This window comes from Haematobia irritans, chromosome 5, assembly GCF_050003625.1.
Source record: "Haematobia irritans isolate KBUSLIRL chromosome 5, ASM5000362v1, whole genome shotgun sequence".
In the NCBI taxonomy this organism is placed as follows: Eukaryota; Metazoa; Arthropoda; class Insecta; order Diptera; family Muscidae; genus Haematobia; species Haematobia irritans.
This window is the reverse complement of record NC_134401.1, coordinates 118,267,208-118,286,558: the sequence shown is the minus strand read 5'-3', so window position 1 is coordinate 118,286,558 and position 19,351 is coordinate 118,267,208. Positions and strand designations below refer to the sequence as shown.

General features: G+C 30.1%; 1 protein-coding gene across 1 annotated transcript in view; it reads right to left on the bottom strand.

Annotated features, from left to right (window-relative positions):
- LOC142238801 (uncharacterized) overlaps positions 1-13,530 on the bottom strand; it is a 56,724-nt gene extending 43,194 nt beyond the window's left edge. Inside the window, exon 1 of the mRNA XM_075310523.1 lies at positions 13,229-13,530. Within this exon, the coding sequence (XP_075166638.1) occupies positions 13,229-13,233 (5 nt within the window). The 5' untranslated portion in view covers positions 13,234-13,530. The remainder of the gene's footprint in view (positions 1-13,228) is intronic.
- Positions 13,531-19,351: the final 5,821 nt, after the last annotated feature.

Genomic DNA, 19,351 nt, shown 5'->3' with positions numbered 1-19,351 from the left:
GGGCTTATTAGTGCAATACTCTAAGATTACACCATCAACTTTTTGTCCATTTTTGAGATAGTTTGCACCATTTAATTAAATTAAATAACATTAACGACCCTGTAGCACCATAATTCGATGTGAACAATTATTTTATGTGTGCATTATTTTTTGGTTTTTTGAATGCGTGTATTTTTTTGCTTGGTTTTTTTTCACGATTAAATACTTGAATGGGCTTTACAAGCCGTTACACCAAAAACAATGTTAGTCTTGCATGTGCGTTAGTTTTTAGGATCGTTTTTTTTCATTTAATTAATTATTACTTGGGTAAATGACTGTGTGGAAAATTTTTCATGTGTAATACCCTTGCATGGTTAAAAAAGCCAAAAACCTTTTTAACAATATAGAAAACAAACAAAAAAACAATTAAAACCATTACCATCCCAGAAAAAAATCAAAGTGGCTACTGCTAAATAAAAACGTGTTTTCCGTTTCTGGTACTTGCAACAATAGACCAAAAAATCTACATTTTTGGCTTTGATGTTTACTCAAAGACGACCGGCTATCTAGCCAAAAAAAAAACGCCAACACTTTGGTTCGTGAACATAAGGCATTTATTTCTGAATTGTGTTCATTTCATAAACTGACAATCTAACCTTGACATATGCCAATGAAAATAAAGTAAAAAAAAGACGAAAGAAAAAAAAATGGCAAAGATATTTACGAATAAACATTTACACTCTTACAATTAAAACAAGGCAAGGGTGTGTTCAGTTTTGGATAAATTTATTGGCTGTTTTTTGGGGGAGAACCATAGAGTGAAGCAATGAGAATGAAACAGCATTAATTAATTTGTTTATTTGTCTGTCGGTCTGTCAGTCTAAATTGCAACAATTTTATTTCTGACGAATAATAATTTTCTCGCTACATTGTTCATGTCTATATACAATATCATGTAGCAATTTGTATTGTTTAATGTATTCATTTAAATTTTAAATTAAATTAAAGTATTATAATTCTTTGAAGAAGGTTAAAATTGGAGCAGAAGAAAAAAAAAACTACAAAATAATAATAAATAATGGGGATGTACCATAATGTATCATATAAAATCTAAGATTATCTAAATTATCCACATCAAAAGTTTATTTAGCTTTTATAAATTTTTTATTTGATTAATATATTCTTACAAAAAAAAAAACTAACTAAAACAATTAATTAAATCATATTTTTTAAAGTCAACTTGCTTTACACCCTGAAGTTCATATCATATTTAAGCTATAGCCATAAATAGGTGTGTTCAGTTTGCGTTTCTATTTCAAAAGCTACAACTAAGATGGTATAAGGTCATCTAATTTCTATTAAGATTCTGACATGACCTTATAGTCTTATAATATATAATGTAAGTATTTATTTTTGTGAAAAAAACTCTTTGAATTGAAGTTAAAACGAATCACACAGTTGATCCCAATTTGATGCCTAAAAATTATTTCAATGTTAAGCCTGTGATAAAGGGTTTTGTCTTCTTACGCTCAAGACATAATAGCCTTGTCTATCAAACTATATCAAACATTATGTAATACATTCAGAAGGTAAAACTATATATAAAACTATGATTTTAACGCATAGCAAAACAAGCGACAATGTCCCCAAGTACGGTTGGATCGTAATTTATGTACCATGTTTTGGAATTATAAGGGATTAAAAAGTTCAAAGTTGACATTTCACCCAATCGACATTTTTAGAAAAAGAATCGAAGCCTTAATTTGGTGATCTTAAATTTCGACGAATCTGATTCTTTTGAAATCAAAAATAATTATAAAACGATAAATCGATTTTCGAAAGATTTGGAGATCTCAAGCATCTCAATGTGAACAAAATGTTCTTGTATCAAAAAAGAAATTATTGCACTGTAAAAAAAGTATGCCCGAATCCAATGATTTTGTCTTTACTTTAAAAATTTTGGGTTTTGATTCCGAGCCAAAGAAGCGGAGAATAAAAGTATTAAGGATACTTTTAAGACACAATTCTCTTTGAAATTTGGGTTTTGTGCACTTGTGTACTAGGAAGCAAATTTTAATTTTTCGTTTTTCAGCTTTTTTTCTTCATATGCTATCAAAGTCCTTTAAAAACGAGTTAACGACAACTTTATTTTCCAAATTAAGACTCGACTTCCAGTAGAAATTATGCTATGTTTCAAGTAAAAAAGTCTTTAAAATAAAGTGTTGAAAGACATATCCTATATTTGAACGATATTTTGCTTTGTAGTCTAGATGCAAAAAGACAACAAATTTAAAGACAATTTCATTAAATTTCAAGCATTTTTCTGAATTATTAAAAGTCAAGTTGACCTTAGCCCAACATTTTTTCTTTGATGTTATGATACCCATTTTTAAGTGAAATCACTTAATTATGTTATAAGGACCTCACGACAATATTTTTTTCAGTGAGTGGTAGCGCAGCGAAACGCTATGGTCCAAATAAGACTGCTGCAATATTAAACATAATTTGGCGATTTAATAATTGAATTCCACGAAATCCATGCTATAGTGACAAAAAAAAATGGCTCCTGACCTGAAAATATTGGAAATTTAAGGTACAGTCTTATCAAAAAGGCATAAACATTTTTCACAATATTATACGACAAAAGTTTTCACAAAAAGGGTTGTACGAATTTTCGAACATCGTATCTCTGGTGAGATAAATGTCACGGCACTAGAATGGTGAAACATGCTATAGTGACAAAAAAAATGGCTCCTGACCTGAAAATATTGGAAATTTAAGGTACAGTCTTATCAAAAAGGCATAAACATTTTTCACAATATTATACGACAAAAGTTTTCACAAAAAGGGTTGTATGAATTTTCGAACATCGTATCTCTGGTGAGATAAATGTCACGGCACTAGAATGGTGAAACATCACGGTTTCTCCAATTCGGAGTTGTATGCCAGGAAAGGATGCATACAACTGTTTCGACTTTTTCTTTGTAGCAGGTATTTACTATTGGACCCATGTATGGTCTTCATTGTCGACACTCTATCGGTTTTATTTTGATGTTCGATATACCTTCCGAGAACAAAAATGGAATCAGCGTCTGATGGGATCCATTTATCAGTTTTCTGGAATTTGCGTAAAAACATAATGTTCGAGTCAGAACTGGCAGTTGTTGAGAAAAACGCCGATATCCTTACAGTAGCCGATTATCGGACCACCTTCGCAAATCCATTTGACATCCATAGTAAGTTTGTTATTCATAGGTCTAAAATTTACTATAATCTCCATGGTAACCAATTTTCAATGTAGAATGCAGTTTAGAGCAATTGAAGCTGCAATTCCTAAACATTATAGAAGTAAAGCGGTTAAGAAGAGAATTTCTTGCAGCCGGTAAATGATGGATAATTTCATTTTTTAAGAAGACAAAAGGTTTCCATTTATGTACATTAAAGCCTTTTCAAAGTTTGCCGGCTACAAATTCGATTTTTCTAATTTTCATCATTTGCAAAAAATTTACTTTTCATTTTTGGCCAAATACGACTTTCAATATCGCAATGAAAAAAGTCAGGACCAGTGTATGTAAAAGCTTAATGATAAATAACCTAAAAATCAAGAAGGCGTCTCTTAAAATTTCAAAGACTTCAAAAGTCAACCTTTAAAAATTCGAAGTTTGATTTTTTTTATCAAATTTTGAGAAGTCGGTCGGCAATTCTTAAAATTTCCAAGCTATTGCAATGAAAATCGGCCTATAAAACTACACTGAAAAAAGCATGCCCGGTTCCAAAGATTTTGTCTTTACTTTAACATTTTTGGTATTGATTCCGAGCCAAAGAAGCGAAGAATACAAGTAAGGATACTTTTAAGACACAATTCTCTTTAAAATTTTCGTTTTGTGTACTTGCTTCTAGGAAGCAAATTTGAACTTTTGGGTTTTTCAGATTTTTTTCTTCATATGCTATCAAAATACTTTAAAAACGAGTTAACGACAACTTTATTTTCCAAATTCAGTGTCGAAAATTATTATTTCAGTAGAAATTATGCTATGTTTCAAGTAAAAGCCGTCTTTAAAATAAAGTGTTGAAAAAATGTCCTATTTTTGAACGATTTTTTGCTTTGAAGTCAAGATGCAAAAAGACAACAAATTTAAAGACAATTTAATTAAATTTCAAGAATTTTTCTGAATTATTAAAAGTCAAGTTGACCTTACCCCAAAAAAGTTTTCTGTTTCATGTTATGATACCCATTTTTAAGTGAAATCACTTAATTATAAGGACAATACGACTTTAGTGAAAAGTTTATCGACTTTTGGACAAGGGAAAAAACTTTATATTAGAGAAATACGTCTTCTAATGCTAAGCTAAATTTGTATTCGTATTTTAAGGACATGGAATCTATGGAAGTTCTTCCAAAGGCACAACTCTAAATGCACTTCCAGTAGATTTACTCCCAATGATGTTCTTTATTTTAACTTCACAAGAAGTTCTTTTAATTTTGTATTAACTTTTTTGTTTCAAAGAGGTTAAAAACAGAGTAAGAATTCATGAAATGGTACAAATTATTTAAATTTTGTCGAAAAAATGCTAAAACCAATCTGAAAAATTTTGAATTTTTGAAATATTTGAGGTCAAACGTTTCTGACTAGCTTTAGAATCCATCAAAATTATAAAAATTATTTATTTGACAAAATATCATAATTTTTTTAATTTACATCCAAAGCATTGAATTCGGATCACACCTAAAGAAGTGATGCAAATTCAGTGCAACGGCTGTTGAAATGGAGAATTTTCGTCATATGACAAACCCATGTTAAATTCATCGCTTCTGCGTCAATTTTGCACCACTTCCGGATCCAACAAGAACATTTTCATTACTTTTTTGGTGACGCTTTTTTTTGCTGGATTTCTATGTTTCTTCAAAAATTCAGATAAATATTCTAAATGTTGGACTTCGGTAAATTTGAATGAAACCATAAATTTGTGATATTATCATCGATGACTTTTACTTTCCCTATTTTGTAATTCCAACTACTATAATTTGTGGTCATTTTAAACCAGTAGTTACAAGACACCATCACTAAAGTAATATATTTCTTGCCCACGCCTGTGAGTCACCTACACTTTTGCCCATTGGGAATAAGTAATGACTTCATATTGTTCTAAATGTCACAACATTACAATTTTATATTTTACAAATCCGTTTTTGTTAGGCATTTGTCATTTCCGTTTGAGATAGATACATAATTTAGAAACAGCTACTGATTTTATTCAATAAATCACAATTGCCAATGAAATACATTTATCACAATAGTCATAGGGGGAATTACAAATATTATCTAAAAAAAAAATACAATTATTCTGCTTCCTTTGCACAACACTTGCCCTGGTGGCTTTAGGGGGCGTATAGCCTCCATACATATAATTATATGTCATTAAAGATGTTCTTTGAGAGGATTTCACTGGCTTAATAAAACAAAAACAAATATCAAAAAAAAAGAAGGAAACCCCCAGAACATTTACTGTATTGCTGATAGCAAAACAAAAGACTTAAGACATAAACCCACATGACAGCCACAAAGTCTCCAACTAACATCTAACATTTTGACACAATCTGTATCTATAATAAAAAAACAAACTGTGTCTTCTATGATATACAAGGAAACTTTTCGATGATTGTGGTTTTTGTATGTGAACAATTGATTGACATTGTCAGATGCAGAGGAGACTGCAAAAGACTAACTTTACACCAACTCATAAAATGCATGAATGTATTAAAATAACAATAATACTCTTGAATATCTATCTTATAATGACACTTCAATATCGAAATTGAAGAGGAGCTCATGCTAGACATCACTGAGACTGGGTCTAGACTACTTAACTCATTTTGAATTATGATGTGATTAGCCAAGAAAAACACTTGAGAATTAGCAAATGGAATTTACTCATACAATCTATAAAACTGTAATAAAGATGATTTTATAGTTTGTTTTTGTTACATACATAGAGAGGTTTAAGAAATATATCCAACAAATATCTTTAAAGCGGTGAAGGTATTGGGTAGAGAAAAATTTTACCCTGGTACCGAAAATATTTTGGAAGTTTGTTTTGGATAGAAAAGTTTATATTCGCAGAGAAAATTATTTCGATAAAATATTCTGTACAAAAACAAGTCTGATAAAATATCGAAAATAATTTAATAAGGAAACATAGTTTTTAAAATTACCAAAATTTATATTTAAAAATTTTGAATATTTTCCTCTATTGAATATTTGTGATATTTTTGTAGAATTTTTATTCAAACAAATTTTAAAAATTTGCTTTGACAGAAAATTTGGTTACAACTTGTTTTTATAAACATTTTATTTTATATAAAAATATTTCAATACTTTCAATGTTCAGAGGAGTTTGCAAAAACCATATTGTCAGTATTTTATTACAAACGGAATGTTGTCCGTACACAGAAAAAAAACCTAACGCTAAATTTAACATATTTTTTATTGCAAAATAATTATTTGTTTGTAGCTAAATTGAGAAGATTTAATTTCGTGAACTACAGTTGAAAACTACTACAGGACATTATATTTTACAGGTTTTATTAATAATGCTTTGTGGAAATCTCAAATTGTGGAGTACAATTTTAGGGAACAATATTTATGGAATTGTATTATTACAAAATGTTTATAAATTATTTATAACAAAATCTTAAAAAAATCCTTCGTATTTGTTATTGTTCCTCCGTAGTTTATTCGTAGATGTTACTGACTTTCTTTTTCGGCTGGCCCTCCGATTATTATTATTATTATTATTTGTCTGTAATGACCAATGTAAGATTTAAGTTTTGAATTCTTTGTGATGGGCTATTTTTGGTAAATTTTTTGTAGATGCAAATAAAACAAATTTATTTCATCATTTCCTGGACGTTTCGTCGGCCTTTTTCCGACTTTTTCAACAGGTTTTTTTTAACCTGTTGAATAAGATAAAATAAATTTGTTTTATTTATTATAAAAAAAGCTCCTGTTGAAAAAGTTGGAAAAAAGCCGACGAAACGTCCAGGAAATGATGAAATAAATTTATTCTATTTGCATCTTCAAAAAATTGACCAAAAACTGCCCAAAGAATTAAAAACTTAAAAAAATGTTTAGAAATAAATATTAAAATCAAATTTGACATAATTTGTTAAAAAGATTTTTTTCTAATTTTTTTTGTTGAAAACCAAAATTAGACCAACATTTTTTTGGAAATGATATTTTCATAATATTTCCTATAACGACATTTTTACTACAGTTTTTGAGGGAAGCAATAATTTTAACTTTTTAAACAGGAGTTTTTTTAATAAATAAATAAAACAAATTTATTTTATCATTTCCTGGACGTTTTGTCGGTTTTTCCGACTTTTTCAAAAGGTTAAAAAACCCTGTTGAAAAAGTCGGAAAAAAGCCGACGAAACGTCCAGGAAATGATGAAATAAATTTTTTCTATTTGCATCTTCAAAAAATTGACCAAAAACAGCCCATCACAAAGAATTAAAAACTTAAAAAAAATGTTTAGAAATAACAAAATATTACAAACAAATTTGACATAATTTGTTAAAAAGATTTTTTTTCTAATTTTTTTTTTTTGAAAACCAAAATTGGACCAACATTTTTTGGAAATGATATTTTGATAATATTTCCTATAAGACATTTTTACTACAGTTTTTTAGGGAATCAACAATTTTAACTTTTTCAACAGGAATTTTTTTTAACAAATAAAACAAATTTATTTTATCATTTCCTGAACGTTTCGTCGGGTTTTTCCGACTTTTTCAACAGATTAAAAAAACCCTGTTGAAAAAGTCGGAAAAAAGTCGACGAAACGTCCAGGAAATTATGAAATAAATTTGTTCTATTTGCATCTTAAAAAAATTGACCAAAAACAGCCCATCACAAAAAAATGTTTAGAAATAAAATTGCAAAACAAATTTGACATAATTTGGTAAAAAGATTTTTTTCTAATTTTTTTTTGTTGAAAACCAAAATTGGACCAACATATTTTTGGAAATGATATTTTCATAATATTTCCTATAACGACATTTTTACTACAGTTTTTTAGGGAATCAATAATTTTAACCCTCTAATGCCCAATCCCGCCTTTAGGCGGGCTTCATTTAATAAGGAAGCTTTTAGTAAAACGCACCTTAAGACAACAAAAATGGGTAAAATAAAGAGAAAACTTAAACTGTTCAAGAGGCTTTGCAGCATATACTGAATTTTACCGTATAAATTTATCTTGTTTAGTTTTCTTGCTTTTGTGTCGTTAACATTGAAAATTTAATCAGGTGGTCAGGAAAATTGGGGCATTAGAGGGTTAAAAAATATTCGGTATAAACTATTTTAGGAAATTTCAACAAATTATTTTTCTGAAGAAACTATTTCTATACATTTTTTTCTATAGAAAGTCAATATTGGCGAGAATCTTTCATAGAATAAAATTTTGCCAAATTTTCCATGACAACAAAATTTTTACAAAAATGTCTATTGAAGGATACTTTGTGATTGTTATTTTGTCCTGAAATCAAAATGTCAGTAATTATTTAAATTTAACAAATTTTTAATGAAATATTTGACAATTTATATAGAAATAAAATTTTTAAAACTTTCAAACATCACAAGGTTAGCTAGGAAATAAAATTTGCATAAAACAACAATAAATAAGTAAATAATAATAATATAATAATAATTGGAACACATTTTCCAAATATTTGCATAGGGAACCAAATTTATGCAAGTTTTTTTTTTAATGGAAAAATACCCTTCAAGAAAAATATTTGGCAAGTATATTTTGGTACAATGAAAAAACAGTGAACCCATCATAAAGAAAAAATTTGGTTAGTTTTAGAAAATTTTGAATATTTTTTGGAAATTTTTAACTGAACAGTATTACAAACGCTGACACCACTCCGATATCACAAAAATAAGTTAATATTTTTCGACAAATTCAAGAAAATTTATTAGACATAATAAATTTTTTTCACTTCTTAAAGAAAATTTTGTAGTTTGAAGGAAAAAATTAGTGTTCATAATTGCAAGAATGTCTTTAGTGCCATACGAGGTCCCTTGTCATTGAGCTTAACATGGAATCGGGCAGCACTCAGTGATAAAAGTTCACCAATGTGGTATCACAATGGACTTAATAGTCTAAGTGAGCCTGATACATCGGGCTGCCACCTTACCTAACCTAACCTAATCTAACCTAGTGCCATACGAAGTTCATGATGGGCGCATTATTGATAAAATTTACAAATTTAGTTAATCTTTATGCTTCCTTTGTGTATAATTTTTCCCCCTGCTTTAGTTAATTTACCTAAAGTAAGCAAAAAATATTAAAGTCATGGAAACTTTCTTAAAATGTAATAATTACGTCAACTAAAATAGAATTAAATCAGCTTTAGTAAAATATAGGGTTCACTTTTTTTGAGTGTATTTGAAAAAAATCTTCAAATATTAATTTTTGGTACAATTTTCTAAAAAAAAAAAATGACGGAATAGAAAAGAATGTGAAAATTAAATTCAATTCAAAATTAATGGGAAATTTTTTTGAAAAAATATCTTTGGGTATTTTGGATAAAAATATCTTTGGGTATTTTGGATAAAATATCTATTTTACATCATAAATTTTCAAAAAAAAACATCGTAATGGTGGGTGCAATAAATATGCTGAAATTTATTTTGATAATACACTGAAAAAAAAACAGTGAACCCACCAGGAAGAAAACATTCGGTTAATTTTAGAAAATTTTGAATATTTTTAGAAAATTTGAACTAAACAGTATTACAAACGCTGGCATCACGCCGATGTCATTAAAATAAGTAAATATTTTTCGACAAATTCAAGAAAATTTATTAGACGTAATTAAGTTTTTTCATTTGTTAAAGAAAAATTTTTTGTTTTAAGGAAAAAATTGGAGTTACAAATTGCAAGAATGTCTTTAGGGACATACGTAGTTAATGATGAACGCATTTGTATTAAAATTTGCAAATTTAAAGAAATAATGAACCATTTTGTAGAAGACACGAATTTAGTTAATCTTTATGCTTAATTTGTGTATATGTTTTCCCTCGGTTTTAATTAATTTAACTATCGTACGAAAAAATATTATTAGAGTAAAGGAAACTTTCTCCAAACATAATAATTCTATGAACTAAAATAAAGTTAAATTGGCTTTAGTGAAATAGAGAGTTCACTTTTTTTGAGTGTATTTAAAAGAAAAATAACCGAGAAATGTTTAATGATTGGGGAGTTGGAAAGCAAAAGAATAATTATGAATATTAATTTATAAAAATAAAACTTTTCCAATATGGTCAGGATTTTTAGTAATTGAAGTTTAGTTTTAGACAAGAATAAAAAAATTACGATAAGAGTAAAATTATGATCATCAGATAAAAATCAAATTTTTTACACTTCTCGTCGATATCACATAGAAAACAAATCAATATTTTTTTTAATCTTAACTGCATTTGAAAAAAAAAAAAAAAATATTCAATTAAAGCCTTAATTTTGTAATAAAAGTTTTTTCCAATATGGTCAGGATTTTTAGTAATTGAAGTTTAGTTTTAGACAAGAATAAAAAAATTACGATAAGAGTAGATCATCAGTTAAAAATTAAGTTTTTTACACTTCTCTTCGATATCACATAGAAAACAAATCAATAATTTTTTTTAAATTTTTTTTTAATCTTAACTGCATTTGAAAAACAAAAAAATATTCAATTAAAGCTTTAATTATACCCACCACCATAGAATGGTGACGGGGGTATAATAAGTTTGTCATTCCGTTTGTAACGCATCGAAATATCGATTTCCGACTATATAAAGTATATATATTCTTGATCAGAGAGAAATTCTAAGACGATATAACGATGTCCGTCTGTCCGTCTGTCTGTCTGTCTGTCTGTCTGTTGTAATCACGCTACAGACTTCAATAATGAAGCAATCGTGCTGAAATTTTGCACAAGCTCGTCTTTTGTCTGCAGGCAGGTCAAGTTCGAAGATGGGCTATATCGGTCCAGGTTTTGATATAGTCCCCATATAAATCGACCTCCCGATTTGGGGTCTTGGGCTTATAGAAATCGTAATTTTTATCCAATTTGCCTGAAATTTGAAATCTGGAGGTATTTTATGACCATAAAGAGATGTGCCAAAAATGGTGAGTATCGGTCCACGTTTTGGTATAGCCCCCATATAGACCGATCTCCTGATTTTACTTCCTGGGCTTATAGAAACCGCAGTTTTTATTCAATTTACCTGAAATTTGAAATCTAGAGGTATTGTAGGACCACAAATACGTGTGCCAAAAATTGTGAGTATCGGTCCATATTTTGGTATAGCCTCCATATAGACCGATCTCCCGATTTTACTTCTTGGGCTTATAGAAAACGCAGTTTTTATTCAATTTGCCTGAAATTGGAAATCTAGAGGTATTTTCGGGTCACAAAGAGGTGTGCCGAAAATGGTGCGTATCGGTCCATATTTTAGTATAGCCCCCATAAGAACGATCTCCCGATTTAACTCCTTGGGTTTCTAGAAACCGTAGTTTTTATCTGATATGCCTGAAATTGTAAATATTCTGGTATTTTAGGCTCACAAAAACGTGTATCGGATTAAGTTTTTATCGGTCCATTTGGTAATGCCTCCATATAGACCGACTTCACTTCTTGAGGGTGTAGAAGGCGCACTGATCATGAAAATTGTTTGAAACTCAATGTAAAATTTCCAGATTTTACTTCTACAGATTTAAGATTTCAAATCAAGACGTTATTTTATAATTTTCTTGCACACTTACAAGAGATGTTAATGATTCCTCTAAACCTCAAACAAAAATGGTTCTTATAAATCCAGAATCTGATATAGTCCTCATAGGTGAAATCTTTAAATTTATCTTCGGGTTGTGTCCTCAAGTCCTCAAGCCCTCCTGAAATTTCAAAGGAAACCCTAATATTTGGTTCATGGTGGTGGGTATTTAAGATTCGGCCCGGCCGAACTTACTGCTGTATATACTTGTTTTTTAATCAAAACAAACATATTTACATCCATTTTCATGAAGCTCCGTTAGTGCTACGTCAGCTAACGAACTTTTAAACCGCACAATGAACATATCTGTCAGATGTCAGTTAGGAATTTAACTGCTGAAAATTTTTCAGTTAAAGTTAACCGAAGAGAAGATATTTGCAATTTACTTTCTGTTAACTGGCAGTTAAAGCCTAACGGAGCTACATGAATATGGTCGTTAATATACACACAAAAAAAAATTTCACGAAAATTTTTCCAATTAAAATTTTAATTGAGTTTTAAAAAATATTCAATTAAAAATTTAATTGATTCAACAATTTTTTTAATTGAAACAAAAATCAATCACAAAAATAATAGTATCAATTAATTTTTTAATTGGATCAATTAACTTTTTAATTGACCTTCAATAATTTTTTAATTGATACTATCATTTCTGTGATTGAAGACATTTCAATTAAAAATTAATTGGATCAATTAAATTCGTGATTGAATCAGAAAATTTTTTTTGTGTGTAGAATTGTAGCAATTAGATTTATATAAAATTATATTTAAAAAAATCTTTTGCATCAATTAATATTTTAAATGATAACGGTGATGGATATTATAATTTTCGTTGTAGGAGCAACTTCAATTCCAATCTAATTAGATCAAGTTCATAATTGCAGCCATTATTATTTCCCTTGAATAAATTTCAAAAATCAATATAATGAGTAGAAAATTTTTTTCTAATATTTCATATTATTATCCATGTATACCACTGTATTAAATACTTGCAAAGGAATCAAGACAGAAAGTTCCAATATGATTTGATGTTAGCTGTTTTAAGATTTCGATTTTGGTTGTTTTGGTTTTGCAACTCATTGAGGCGAACCAAAAGCAAAAAAATCATTTGTTTGCAGTACAGAATTTGCATATACCAGTTAACGTCATGGTTAACATTTAATCCACAAAAATGGGAAGGCTGTCGTCTTCACTGCAATTTGTAAAAATAACACTTTGATATATTTCTTTGTGCACTTTTTGAACCCATTTGCAAAACACCATCTCATTAGAGACCCTTAAGGTTTAAGTAAAACATGAGTCAGCTAAATGCCTTTGTGGCCAAAGCCACAAAGACTAAGAATGAATTGCAACACACGTTAATTGTCCATAATGATAGAGTTGTAAGAGTCCAGAGTTTTACGTTTTTTCTTTTTTTTGGTTTGACTTACTTCATGATTTGTATTTTTCGCTTTTCGTTGTTAATCCACAAGTGGTTGGTTAAGTTTTAATCCTTTAATATTTGATTTGAAGGGGAGATTTAAAAAATCTCAGTTCTTGATTTTAAGATATCTAGAATCACTGTTTTTTTATTTTATACTTTTTGTTTAACACTTAAATTTTTTTTATTATTTATTATGAGTTTTTTTTGAAAACCCAATTATTGTTTTTTTTTCGAAAATAGGGGTTTTTTCGATTGTCAAACTAACGCGCGCTTTATGTCCAATTGATATTCAACAATTGAGCTCTGCTCTTTAAATGAAACGGTTTCATTGAAACTTATTGTATTTTATACTGCAAAAACATTATGAAAATACAAAAACGCAAAAGTCATAGCATAAAAGCTAGTGGAGAAAAAGAAAAATACCCATACACACACACACACGCGCATACACAAGAAAACACCTCCAAGAAAAATCCCAACATTTGTTTGTCCATTTGTGTGTCGGTCTATTGACTCCACTACTATACCCCCCCCCATAGTTAATGTTATTGTTGTTTGATTTCTTGTTAGTGTATCTGTCTGCTTGGCATAAACAAAATTTATGTATTATATTTTAGTCACAATTGTAATTGTTTTTAACAATTAAGTACAAAGACAAAATGCAAAACCAATGGCTGACAGTCAACTTATAACAAAGAGAGCAGGAGAGAGCTGAGAATAGGCGACTCAAGAAAATCAAAATAGAGTTGTGATTATTGTCTCTTTTGTTTAAGAAAATTGAGAGTTTTTCTCTACACTGCTATTCAGAGAAAAGTTTCCACTTTGTTAAAGAGAAGAGAGTGAAGTTGGCAAATTTAGTGTATAACAGCATTTGGCTTGTCTCTCCCACAATTCACTGTCTTCCAAGGGATGTTGAGTTGAAGTGGCTCCATATTGAATCTGCTAACATTGGAAATGAAGTTCTTTGCCGAAGTTGTAGGAAACGCAATGTTTTTTCCCTTATGTATTGTATTATGGCTCATGATTTTATATAGTGGAGTGATCTGGTTGCTTTTAACTTTGTACATCATATTTGTTTGTGTCTTAAATCTTTTGATTGCCATTCGTGTAACAAATATGTTCAATGATCCATCAATATGTTTGTTGGAATTGTTTGTACATGAGAAATTAGTAGAAACGGGGCAAATACGAATCACTATACACCGAAAAAAGTGAATTGTTTTATAGAAAGAATGAACTACTCCACATTTTGAGATTTCCACAAAGCGTTGTTAAAACCATCCTCTCATAGAAGAAAAAGTGAACTAAAAGTAAAGAAGAAAATCATTGGCGCCAAATCATCACCATTTTAACCATACAGTAGTTCATTCTTACTATTTTTGGGAATCGTACACATAAAAAAATTTTTTTCTGGTTCAATCACGAAATTAGTTGATCCAATTAATTTTTTAATTGAAATGTCTTCAATCACAGAAATGATAGTATCAATTAAAAAATTAATTGAAGGTCAATTAAAAACTTAATTGATCCAATTAAAAAATTAATTGATACTATTAATTTTTGTGATTGATTTTTGTTTCAATTAAAAAATTTGTTGAATCAATTAAATTTTTAATTGAATATTTTTTAAAACTCAATTAAAATTTTAATTGGAAAAATTTTCATGAATTTTTTTCTGTGTACGAAAATCTTCGCTCGCTTAAGTTCATATTGAACTTATGTGTACGGTCATTGAACTTTATACCCACTTTTAGTTCATAAAATTTTTGAGACATACTTAAAAAAAGTAAGATTTCATTAAGCTGTAGAAAATTTCGAAAAAAATAATAAAATTTAATTACTAGTAAATAATTTTATTCCAATAAAAATAAGTTAAATTTAGCGTTAGTTTAACTACGGAAATTTTTTTCCGTGTACCGCCTACCATGGATTGGAATTATTAAGCTTGTTTGTGGTCTTGCCGCTTTGCAATTTCCAGGTCCATGAGTACCAAGGGTACAGTACCGAAAAAAATCCGTATTTAAACTTACGATAAATTTAATTTATTTTTATTGCAAGAATATTATTTGTTTGTAACATAGTTAATTAAATCTAATATATAAAAATAAGTAGGGTTTTCCTTCCTGACGCAATAACTCCAGAACGCACGAACCGATTTTCACGGTTTCGCATTCGTTGGAAAGGTCTCAGGCTCCGTGAGGTTTATAGAAAATAAAATTCAAGAAAAGTTTCAATGGAAGTTCAATGGCCCTATATTTTACATACAGGGCCATCTCTGATGCAATTTCATAACGCACGAACCGATTTCCACGGTTTTGCATTCATTGGAAATGTCTCGGGCTCTATGAGGTTTATATTTATGCAAAATTCAAGAAAAATTTCACCCGAAAAAGGGAAAAATATTTTTTTTTGCATACAGCGCACATTACAAAAATTTATAATTTGAATTCATTCACCCAAAAAAAAAGGGGCGCTAAAGCCAAGTGAACTTTATTTTAGTTCATGAAGATTAGTTGATTTTAGTTAGATTTTGCACAATATGAGCAAATTTCCCTATTTGAATAATTTTTTTCTAACTTTAATGACGTGAACTAAAAACAAGAAAAAAAGTTGTATACAGTGCACAATTTTACTAAAAAATAAATTAGTTCATATTTTACTAAAATGGCAGAAGTTTGCTTAAATTGAGTTCATACGTCTCTCAAATGAGTAAATTTTACTAAAATTATACCTGTCTTGAATTTCGTACAGCGCTAAAGACATTTTAACAATTTTTAAATCCAATTTTTTCTTTCAACATATGAAATTTTCTTAAACATCAGAAAAAATTTAATTAGTTTTAATAAATTTTCTACAATTTGACAAAAACTATAAACTTGTAACTTGTTGCAATTAGAAAACTATTTTAGTTAAAATTTTCTAAAATAAACCTACAAAATTTTTCATGGTGTGTTCACTTTTTTTTTGGGTGTTCCAGTTGCTTTTGTTATAAAATATTGTTTTTTTTTTACATGAAAAATGTTCGGAGAACGTAGAGGGTAATCATGTGGGGAAAATAAGGTACCTCATTTTTTGACATCTGGCGGGGGAGGGGGACATCCCCCTTGCCCGACTTTTTCAAAGTTGGGGCAAAGTTCTCCGATATGGGTGAAATTTCCAAAGAAGGTTAGTGGTTATGTATAGACTTTTTTTTTTGATATTTGATCGCGGAGGTGGACCACCCCTTTATACGATTTTTGTTTAAAGTATAGTAAAAAAAACAAAAGTTCTCTGATTTACTTGAAATTTACAGAGAACACGCCATGAGGTTATGAATTTATTATGGGGTACCTGATTTTTTAATATTTGGATGGAAAGGGGGACCTCTCCTTTGCCCGACTTTTTAAAGATTGGAACAAAATTATACGATTTGCTTGACATTTTCAAGGAAGGTTGAAGGGGGCGTCTAGGCAAAGAACAGCTACTTTATTTTTCGATATTTCTGATTTTGTGATATTCGGAAGTGAAGGAGGAGCCTCCCCTTGCCCTGCTGTATAAAAATTGGGTTTATAATTTGCTTGAGATTTTCTGGGATGTCTACACAATATACGCTATATCATTTGTCGATATTGGGACGGTGAGGGAAACCTCCTCTAATTAATATGGTGTTTTTGGTTTTTGGGTATTTGGACGGGAACCTTCCCATTGCCACACATTATGAAACTTGAAGGAAAGTTTATAGATTTTCGTGGAATTTGCAGGGAAAGTGACGTCCGTTTACTAGAGCAAAGCTCTAAGCTTCTGCGGTTTACTTGAAATTGGGAGAAGATGATTAAATTTATACAGGGTACATGATTTTTCGATGTCTGGTTGGGGAAGAGGAATAGTGAAGTTGGGTAGTTTGTGAAGTGAATATAGGGTAGGTGAGTTTACGATATCTGGTCGGGCAGGAGCGAAGGAGGGGAATTCCCTTTTGCCTGATTTTTTGAAAATAGAAAGTAGAGGATTGTCGATAAATGGGAACTCGGTACATAATTTTATGACTTTTCCACAGGCCTCTGTCGGACTTTTTTAAGTAAAAAAACTTAAATTTACGTGAAGTCGACAGGCAACGTAGAGGCTGCTTCATTTTCCGGCATATGTTTGGGAAAGGCATGTTCTCCGTGTCCAACATATTAACAAATATTAATATGGTAAATTTTTAAGTACTTTTACTTTTTCCGATTTATTGGATGGTATGTTGAGGTGAAGTATACCTCCCCTTAACAAACCTTGCTTGAAATTCACAGAAAATGTAGAATATTGTCCAACGATATTAATACAGAACAATAAAAAAAGAATTGATTGAAAGGGAACACCCCCTAACCGACGTTTGTTAAGCCGGTCCGTTTTGCATCTGCATAACCGCTCTATTTCTGTATATAAACGAAAAAGCAAGTAGTCAGATTTTTTTGAAATGTACGGGAAACGTGTGTGGAAACCAGTACTTCAGTTGTTGTGTCAGACTTCCCCTGACCCTACTCTTTAAAAGAGTTCAAATATTTTCGAATTTGTTTTCAGAACGTAGGATATGGTTGACTAAGTTAACGAAAATATGCTTCGAGAGGCGCAGCGAAACGGGCCGGGTTACGCAAGTTTTATTATATTTTCGAAATTTGGGCTGTGGACAATTACATTTTCTTTTTTTAAGTATGTCTAAAACATTTTATGAACTAAACGTGGGTATAAAGTTCAATGGCCGTACACATAAGTTCAATATGAACTAAAGCAAAAGAAAATTTTAGTACGATTCTCAAAAATAGTAAGAAATCTACGGGAAATTGATGCAAATTGCCACTGACGGACCTATCACAGAACTGGTACCGGTGCTCCAATAATAGTCGAAATTTATTGATTTCCGTACTCGCTTGATATTAAAATCTTATTGGATCTACACATTGACTGAAATAATATTATCAAACTAACCTATTGTTCGACATATTTCAAAAGTTTTTTATTGTGGGTGCGATTCGGATGCCCAAAATGAAACAGATTTCTAAGAGTTTGTCCGAAACTGGTTCGTGAGGACCTGTATATAGGGTACTCCTGCTAAATTGTCCCAGGCCGTGTCCTCTGGAATGAGTCCAAGACGTGTCCTAAAGTGTAAATCTATCCCATCAATGACAAACCCATGTTAAAGTGATCGGTCCCTCCCTTACGTTTTTACACACCACGGACTAGTCCTGTACCGCACCTGTGGTTGATCCATTTCCCGTAGGGAATGAACTACAGTATGAATAAAATGGCAATGATTAACAAGGACGCAATATATGTATTGCGTCCTTGTATTTTATATACGAGTCTGAACCTCATTTCACAATCCGGTGAAACCACTTGAAGAAGCTTTCAAATCACTCACACTGAAAAAACAGTGGAGCTACCGTGGTGCAATGGTTAGCATGCTCGCCTTGCATACACAAGTTCGTGGGTTCGATTCCTGCTTCGACCGAACACCAAAAAGTTTTTCAGCGGTGGATTATCCCACCTCAGTAATGCTGGTGTCATTTCTGAGGGTTTCGAAACTTCTCTAAGTGGTTTCACTGCAATGTGGAACGCCGTTCGGACTCGGACTATAAAAAGGAGCTCCCTTGTCATTGAGCTTAACATGGAATCGGTAGCACTTAGTGATAAGAGAGAAGTTCACCAATGTGGTATCACAATGGACTGAATAGTCTAAGTGAGCCTGATATAACCTTTTTATTAATTTTAGAAAAAAAATAGATTAATTTTAGAAAATTTTAACTAAACTGTATTAGAAACGCTAATGCCGATTTCACAAAAATAAGTAAATAATTTTCGACAAATTCAAGAAATTTTATTAGACAAAATTATTTTTAATTTTTTAAAGAAAATTTCGTAGTTTGATGACAAAAAAATTGAGCTCAAAATTGCACAAATGTCTTTAATTCCATACGAAATTTAAGATGAGTACATTATTGGTAAAATTTACAAATTTTTCAGAAATTCTGAACTATTTTGTGAGAGACACGAGTTTAGTTAATCTTTATACTTCATTTGTGTAATTTTTTTTTTGTTTTAGTTAACGTACGCAAACAATTATTAAAGTCATAGAAACTTTCTTCAAACGTAATAATTCCAAGAACTAAAATAG